General features: G+C 56.0%; 2 protein-coding genes across 2 annotated transcripts in view; one reads left to right on the top strand and one right to left on the bottom strand.

The window, feature by feature from the left end:
• Positions 1-457: 457 nt before the first annotated feature.
• On the bottom strand, positions 458-1,279 carry TSSK6 (testis-specific serine kinase 6). The gene has a single exon (XM_010847252.1). It carries the CDS (start codon positions 1,277-1,279, stop codon positions 458-460), a length of 822 nt encoding a protein of 273 aa, XP_010845554.1.
• Positions 1,280-2,091: 812 nt separating this feature from the next.
• NDUFA13 (NADH dehydrogenase (ubiquinone) 1 alpha subcomplex, 13) overlaps positions 2,092-8,681 on the top strand; it is an 8,504-nt gene continuing 1,914 nt past the window's right edge. Inside the window, exons 1-2 of the mRNA XM_010847251.1 lie at positions 2,092-2,225; positions 8,131-8,209. Coding sequence (XP_010845553.1) covers positions 2,132-2,225; positions 8,131-8,209 — 173 coding nt within the window. The 5' untranslated portion in view covers positions 2,092-2,131. The remainder of the gene's footprint in view (positions 2,226-8,130; positions 8,210-8,681) is intronic.

Genomic DNA, 8,681 nt, shown 5'->3' with positions numbered 1-8,681 from the left:
AACTAGGTGCGAGAAAGAGCGAGTTTATTGCAAGTTCCAAGGAGGGCAGCGCCTGGAGCGCGCCTTCCCTCACCGGTATGCGAGGCTGGCTGTGGATTGACGCCCTCCGCGCGCGTCCGCTCGCCAGCAGCTTCTCCAAGCAGCCACCGCCCACCTCGTAGCGGTCGCTCACCCAGCACCCGCGCAACGTTTCTGTCTCCTCTCATCTGGCCCCCTCTTGGGGCCTTCTCGCCGGTAACCGAGGGGGCGCACGCGCCCTCCTGCTCTTGGGATCGTGTTGTAGTAGCTGAATTCCAAACAGGGGCGACTGCGGCCCCCGGCGTCGAAGTAGGGAAGGGGGAAGGGCGCGTGCACAGCGGTGCGCGGCGGCTTCGCGGAACTACCGAAGCGCGCTTCTTGCGCGTGCCCTGCGCTTGCGCAATGCTCCGGGCGGCGGGAACGGTGGGAACCCCGGCTTCTAGCCGGAGTCCCCCGCACGCAGCCAGCCGTTGCGCGCTACTTGGCCCGCGGAGGGCCTGGCCGACGGACTGAACTGCAGCAACTCGGCTATTAGTGCTTTGCAGCGCTCGGACAGCTCGAGGCCGTCCGGGTAGAGAACGCCGCGCTTCTGGCGTCGGGGCAGGCCGGCGATGTCCGAGTCGTCGAAGGGCATACACCCGGTGACCATGACGTAGAGCACGACGCCCAGGCTCCATACGTCGTACTTCTTGGGGTCGTAGGGAATGCCCAGCAGTACCTCGGGCGACGCGTAGGCAGCAGAACCGCAGTAGGTGGTGCTCAGATCGGGGTATCCGTGAGCCTGACGGCCGAAACCGAAGTCGGTGAGCTTGACGCGGCGCTCATCAGGGCTCAGCAGCACGTTTTCGCACTTGAGGTCGCGGTGCACCAGGTGGTGGTCGTGTAGGTAGCGTACGGCACCGGCGATCTGCGCGAAGAGGTCGCGAGCCTGCCCCCCGGGGATGCGCCCGTTTCGCTGCACTGCCTGCAGTAGGTCGGTGGCGGCCGCCTCCATCACGATGTACAACTTCCCGTTGCACACCTCGATGAATTCGAAGACGTGCACGATGTGTGGGTGCCGCACTCCCCGAAGGATGGACAGCTCGCGTGGCAGGAACTTGTTGACAAAGTCGGGCGGCGCGCGCCGCCGGTCTACCACCTTGATGGCCCCTGTGCCCTTGTATTTCTTGGACGTGGCCACTTTTACCTTGGAGTAACTGCCCTCTCCTATCGTGCGGCCCAGCTTATAGCCGAGTTCGCTCAGAAGCTTGTCGCCCGACATGGTGGCGCCTGGGGCGCGTGGGGAGCAGGAGGCGGCTGCTGTCGGGGGGCGGCCGGACTCCGATCTCGGGCCTAACCCATGGCGCTTGGCACCTGCACACCCGCACCCCCATGTGCCCACTCCCCGGCCCCCTCCTCCGCGGTGCCTTTTATTGCCCAGGTAACAATTTCTGCCTTGTGAAGTGACCGCGGGCGTCACCCTGCCTCGGGGTGGGGGGTGGGGGCCCTGACCCCGCCCCGTGGTGCTCTCCCCAAGGCCCTACGGCTTTGTGACTCATAATCGCTCTGAATGATCCAGTTCCCGATGAGAGGACACTAGCAAGGCGTCTTGACCGTCACCGGAGTGGAATCAGAGCCTGGGGTTGGGGCGGCTCCTCAGGAGTCCGAATCTGAGCAGCAGCCGTCCCGAACTTCGTGTAATCCAGTCCTAACCCTGCAGACCCCTGGGCTGCCCGCAGGGGGCCCCAAAGGGAGAAAAATGGGACGATACCTGGCTCCCTCGGGAGCCTGGGGGTTTCTAACTGGCCTCACATTGCCCCAGAAGGAAGGTGAGTGGGAAGGTCCTTTGGTGCAAGAGCTCTGGCGACCAGACGGGCTGCAGGCTTTAACACCGACCAAGCCATGCCTCCATCTAGGAGAAGAGAAAATAAGGACTTTTTGGTCGCAGCTGGGGCGCGCAGTCGATCCCAGGCCCCGCTACGGAGCTCTCGCACGAACTGGGTTAGGTGCAGCGGCGCCCTAAGTTTCCCAGTCGAGCCCGAGACCTGCGCCGCAGCTTCCGCCACACTCAGCATGGTGTCGATCGCCGTTGCGTAACTTCCTCCTGCGACCGGAAGTGCAAGGTCCTGCAAGCATGGCGGCGTCGAAGGTGAAGCAGGACATGCCCCCGGTGGGGGGCTACGGCCCTATCGACTACAAGCGGAACCTTCCGCGTCGGGGACTGTCGGGTCAGTGTTGCCCTGCCCCGGGTGTCAGGGTCTGGGCGTTTTAGGCGCCGCGGCGGGGTCGGGACGCCAGGGAGTCTAGCGGGCCAAGGTTTCCCCCTCCGTATGACAGGAGGCGGCGCCCTGGGATCCCCAAAAGCTTCAGTACTAACAATAATGAAAACTGCTGCAGTTTGTCGACCGTTTACTAAGCCCTTTGCTTCCTTCTCGTAACAGCCCTGAGGTCGGTCCCGTTAATTATTTCCATTTTACAATTCATTGATTAAACCGAGAGAGGGCTTCCCCGGTCGTTAGGCGGGTAAAGAATCCGCCTGCAATTCAGGAGACACAGGAGGCGCAGGTTCGATCCCTGGGTCAGGAAGATTCCCTGGAGGAGGAAATGACAACCCACTCTAGTAATCTTGCCTGAAAAATCCCATGGACAGAGGAGCCTGGCGGGCTACAGTCCATACGGTCGCAAAGGGCTGGACATGGCTGAGCGACTGAGCACAAACTGAAGTTAGTTTAGCTCCCATGAGACACGAGAGAGGATGCGACTCCCCACTGGGCCACCCAGAGCAAAGCTGGGGCCGAACCTGGAATACCCAGGGAATTTGAAAGATTAGTTTTGCGGGGGGGGGGGGAGGGCGGAAAAAAAGTTCTGCAAAGTGGTTCCTCGCTGGTAGCCCCCACCTGCAGGATATCCCATAAATATGGATTCTTCTAATTGTCAAGGGCTCTAAATAACGTTTTAAAATTTTCTTATTGGGGTCAACACAAAAATATGTAAGAGAAAGTAAAAAACGCCCATACACTGCACACAAGATTAACAAATACAAAGAATGTCAACCAAGTTAAGAATGAATATTTTGCTGTAACTCATTGAGCTTTACATTTAAAACATGTGCATGTTTTGCAAATTATGCCTCAGTTAAAAAGCAGAAAAAAATTCACGGGCATGATTTTTTTTAATGTTATAATTAAGACAGAGAAAAGTTAATGTTAGGTTAAAAACTCAAGTCTTCCCTTGCTCCCTACTGGCTTTTTTTGTAATTTGGAACAAAGGTTGGCAAACTTTTTCCGTAAAGAGCCAGGTAAGTATTTTCTGCGTTCTTGGCCAGACAGTCTTTCTCCCCTGTTGCTTATTTTACAACTTTACCAACCTAAAAGTGTGCTTAGCCTGAGGACCATACAAAACAGTTACAGGTTAGAGTTGGAGCACTGGGCACTGGACTGTAGACTCACTCCTAGATTCAACAAATATAATGCGATCTGTGTCATCTTTTCTCACAATCTTAACTTAGCACCCAGGCTGGAACGCTCCTCGGGTGTGTGGCATGAGTTTTGTCTATACATGTGTCCTTCTGTGACCTGTGTCCAGACCAGACCGCACAAGAACCCCAGCCCTTGGGTCTCCCTGGGCTTCCCACAGCCAGCCTCTGTCTCATTTTGCAGTCCCACACGTGGCCTGTATCCTGTTGTCAGCAGCACCTGCTGTGGGTCTTAAACACCCCCGCCTGCGCTTGTGTCTCTTCCCGTCAGCCCTTTACACCCGCTTCCCCTGTTGCATGTCCAGACCACCTCAGTCTTTCCTGGGTGCAGAGGGATGAGGAGCATAACCCTTTCCGAGGTGTGGGCTCTGTTTATGTGCCTGTGTCTAGTCAGTGCGCCTCCGTTTAGTAACTGCTGAACGCGTCCTCAGTGCTGGGCTCTATGCTGAGGAGCTCACCCAGCAGAGGAGACAGACACACTGCTTGTAATCGCCCATTGCGGCCAGTGCTGAGGCCCAGGGTAACTGGGGCCTTACCGAGCCAGAATGGGCGAGAGGACCTCTCTGAAAGGAGTTGCCCAGGCAGAGGGAACAGCAGATGTAGAGGCTTCACTCAGCCTGCACCCTGCCCTCCTTTCTGTCCTCCAGCCTTATCCGCAGCTGCTTTCTCTCCATCGGTCTTGCTCTTGTCCAGGCACTGTGACCCCCAGCTCGGCACCCACTCCCCTTTTCTCTGCCTGGACCACTCACCGCCAGCATGCCACACGTGCCAGGCTGGCTCAGGCCACCCTTGATCCATACAGCTACTGAAGTGACTGTTACCCCACCTTTCCCCTGGCCACTCACACCCCTCTCTCCTCTCTCCACACCCTCCTGTACCAGTGAGGGGCCCTTTTTTTCTGGTATCTTTAACATTTTAATTGAGATTCACATGCCATACCATATAATCACCCATCTCATGTGTACAGACCGATTTTTAGTCTGTTCCCTGTTGTGCAACCATTGGGATGATCTAAGTTTACATTTTCATCACCCCAGAAGAAATGCTGTGATTAGCAGTCGCTCCACATTCTCCCCCAGCCCCTGACAATCACGGATCTGCTTCCTGTCTCTAGGGATTTGCCTCTCATATAAACGGCATAGTTAACGATGTGTCATGTCTAACTTTTCTTAGCATTTTTTTTTAATATATATTCTGTTTATTTTCGGCTGTGCTGGGATTCCACTACTGTGTGGGGTTTTCTCTATCCGAGGCGAGTGTGGGGCCACCCTGGTTGGGGCGCACAGCTTCTTGTTGCGATGTTGTCTCTCGTTGCGGAGCATGGACTCTAGGGTGCGTGGGCTCAGTGGTTGCAGCACATGCGCTCAGTAGTCGTGGCTGCTGGGCTCCAGAGCACACGCCCAACAGTCATGCAGGGCCTTAGTTGCTCTGCGACATGTGGAATCTTCCTGGATCAGGGATGGAATCAGTGTCTCCTGCGTTGGCAGGCAGAGTCTTAACCACTTGACAACCAGGGAAGTCCTCACGGCACATTTTTAATGTATATGTTGTAGGATGCTTCAGTGTTCCTTCTTCATTATGGCTGAATAACCTTGTATGGCTGGACGTTTTGTGTGTCCATTTACTATTCGACGGACATGTGAATTGTTTCCATCTTTTGGCTGCTGTGAACATTCTTGTGTGGGTTTCTGTGTGAACATGCTTCCTTTCTCTTAGGTGAAGCGGGGCTGCTGGGTCACATGGCAACTCCACATTTAACATTTTGAGGAACTGCCAAACTGTTTTCCAGATCGGCTATACCAAATTACGTTCTCACCTACAGTGTATGGGCGTTCCCATTTCTCTGCGTCTGGACAGCACTGATTGTTTTCCAGTAAAAAAATTTAGCCATCCTAGTGGGTGTGAGTGGAGAAGGAAATGGCAACCCACTCCAGTGTTCTTGCCTGGAGAATCCCAGGGACAGGGGAGCCTAGTGGGCTGCCGTCTATGGGGTCACACAGAGTCGGACACGACTGAAGCGACTTAGCAGCAGCAGCAGCAGCAGTGGGTGTGAGGTGGTGTCTGATTTGCATTTCCCTAGGGACTGATGATGTTGAGCACCTTTTCATGTGTTTCCTGGCTATTTGTGTAGCTTCCTTGAAGAAATATCTATTCAGACCCTTGACACATTTTTCAATTAGGTGGTTAGTCTTTATTATTGAGTTTTAAGAGTTCTTTATATATTTTGGACACCATTCCCTTATCAGATACATGGTTTGCAAATACTTCCATTCTGTGGGTCGTCTTGTCAGCTTGTTGGTAGAGTCACTTGCAGCACAAAAGTTTTACATCTCAGCAGTGTCCAATTCATCTGTTTTTTCTCTCGTCACTTGTGTGGCCAGTGTCTAATCTAAGAAATGGTTGCCTTATCCTAGGTCACGGAATGACTTCCCTGTTTTCGAAGGGTTTTGCAGTTTTAGCTCTTACATTGAGGTCTTTGATCCATTTTGAGTTAATTTTTGTGTATGGAGGGCGGGAGATGCACACTTTATTCTTTTGCATGTGGCTACCCGGTTGTCCAATTTGCTGAAAAGACTGTTCTTTCCCCATTGAATTATCTTGGCACCCTTGTCCAAAATCAATTGACCATAACTGTGAGGGTTTATTTCTGGACTGTCAGCTCTGTTCCACCGATGCACACGTCTGTCCTTACGCCAGTGCACACGGTCTTGTATACACAGCTGCGTGCTAAGTTTGAAGAGTCCTCCAACTTTGTTCTTTTCCAGAACTGTCTCAGCTGTTCTGGGCCCTTGCATTTCCACATGAATTTTCCGAGCTGCTTGTCAATTTCTGTGGGACTGTGGGGGGAAGAAGGGATTCTGATGGGAACTGGGTTGGATCTGTACCTCAGTTTGGAGACTGCTGCCATCTGAACAATGTTGAGTTCCGATCCATGAACACAGGATGCATTTCTGTTTATTCAGGCCATCTTTACTCGTGGCCTGCACCCTTTTCTGGATATGCCCCCCCGCACCCGCCCCATTGTCGTCTCCCTCCAGAGGAGGCGTGGACACCCCCGGAGGGCCTGGGGCCTTAGCCTCAGGCTGTCAGTGAGGACTAGATGAGTTGGAGGGAAGGTCGCCTTTCCTTGTTGTTGCTTAGTCCCTCCGTTGTGTCTGACTCTTTGTGACGCCACAGACTGTGGCCCACCAGGCTCCTCTGTCCGTGGGATTCTCCAGGCAAGGATACTGGAGTGGGTTGCCATGTCCTCCTCTAGCACCCTACCTTACTCTTGGACCCGCACATGGCGCCCAGTGTTGGGGGTAGGAGGCCCTTACGAGGACAGTCCAGGTCTGTTCTCTGGGCTGGGTTAGGAGGAGAAACCCCTGAGCCTCTCTGCAGAAAATGGGCAGCTGTGGTCAAACACGCATCACCCAGCAAAGAGAGCGCTGCGTGCCCAGCACGGGTGGTCAGCCACTGTGTGCGAGCCACGGGCGCACTGCGGGCTGGTCCTGGGCACTCGGGCCTCTCAGTGCAGGGACCAGGGTGCCCCACTGCCTTGTCCCCCATAACTCGGGAATGTCTTGCCTTGAGCTTGTGTTTTAACAGGTTGAACTAAAAGGAGTAAAACACTGAGCCAGTTTCTCATTTCTCTCCGGGTCCAGCAGAGGTGCCAGATGAGTCCTGTGCTAGCCAGGCTAAAGGAGAGACAGCCCGCACTTCGTCCCCCGCAGGGCCCAGGGAGTGGCTTTACCCACCATTTGCTGGCCCTTCACTGGGTGTTAACGTGGGGCTCAGTCTGGCTGAGCTTGTGAGCTCATCCCAACAACCATGAGTTCCATCCAGAGGAGAGACCAAGGCTGGAAAGAGAAGGGGGTGTGGGATGAGCCAACCCCAACCAGGCCCCAGGCATCCAGACCTTCCTGAAGACCCCAGCAGGCCCATAGCCTGTCAGTCAGAATTACAGCGCAGGTGCCTCGGGGGCTCAGTAAATATTCATTTGAGCCCCTGTCTCCTGGGGTCCCAGGAAGGGGGCTCAGTCCCACGAGGCTGGAAGGCAGCAGCATCCTGGGAGCCCAGGGGGTGGCCGGGTGGCCCCTGCAGGGCACCGCCTGCCTCCGGCAGCCCCATCCAGCCTCTTGTGGGCAACCCCCGGGGAGGTGGCCCCGGCTGCTGGGCCCTCTGTGGGGCCAGGACCCAGCGTGGACACCGTCCTTCGCCACGGGGACCAGCTGGCTGAAGGAACTCAAGCAGCCTTCTGGGCACTGGTGGGCTGAGGCCACCCAGCCATAACCATTTAGACTACCAGGCTCCCCCGTAGCCTCTGCCCAGCCTGCGCCTTCCAGGAACCCTGGCATGGGGCTGAGGTGTGGCAGCCGCAGCAGCCTGGTGTGCCCTGTCCGCAGAGTGGGTGATTGGGACGAAGCGTGGGGTCTACAGTTGCCGGGGAGCGGGTGTCAGCAGGAGGGGTGGGCAGATTCTCCACAGAGACAAAACAAGTAGTCAAAGAACAGGCGTTAGAAACAGCCCTGGCTGTCTGGGCGGGGCTCCATGAGGGCTTTCGCCTTCTCCCTCTTTCCTGTTTCTGGAGCGCCTGCCATGGGGGGGTTGTGGGTTAGGAGAAGGGTCAAGGTGGCCTGTCCCTTGGGCAGGTGCTGAGCAGTGCCCTCTCCCTGCAGGCTACAGCATGTTCGCTGTGGGCATTGGGGCCTTGCTGTTCGGGTACTGGAGCATGATGAAGTGGAACCGCGAGCGCAGGTAGGCCCCGCACTGGAGAGGCGGGTGGGGACTTACGCCGTGGACTCGGGGTTCCTCCAGGCCCCCATCAGCACCTCAGGGAGCTCAGGGCCTGAGCCAGCGAGTCCATTTCTGGGCTTTACCGTCAAGGAATGACTGACTAGTAAGTAAGAAGCTTTCCTCCGGGTGTTCACTAGGTACCCTTGAGCTCCACCCCCAGGTACCCCAAGGTCTGGTTTGCATAGCCCATCAGGCAGAGGCAGGGGCAGGGGGACAGGCCCTGTCCCTCAGAGGGTGTTTGTCAGTGGTGCCCGGGTAATGATACCAGGGCTTCAAAGGCAGATCATGCAAGACAATGGCCGGGCCAGCCACACCGGCCTGAGGGTCCCAGTCTGCCGTGGCCTTGGTTTGGACCCTGGCCACCTCTGAGATTGCCCAGCACTCTGTCAGATGGCTCCTCCTCACTGGCTCCCAACCAGCAGTCCCCCCCACC

This window comes from Bison bison, unplaced genomic scaffold, assembly GCF_000754665.1.
Source record: "Bison bison bison isolate TAMUID 2011002044 unplaced genomic scaffold, Bison_UMD1.0 scf7180017864248, whole genome shotgun sequence".
Taxonomy (NCBI): domain Eukaryota; kingdom Metazoa; phylum Chordata; class Mammalia; order Artiodactyla; family Bovidae; genus Bison; species Bison bison.
The sequence above is the reverse complement of the archived record's forward strand: the minus strand, read 5'-3'. Positions and strand labels throughout refer to the sequence as shown.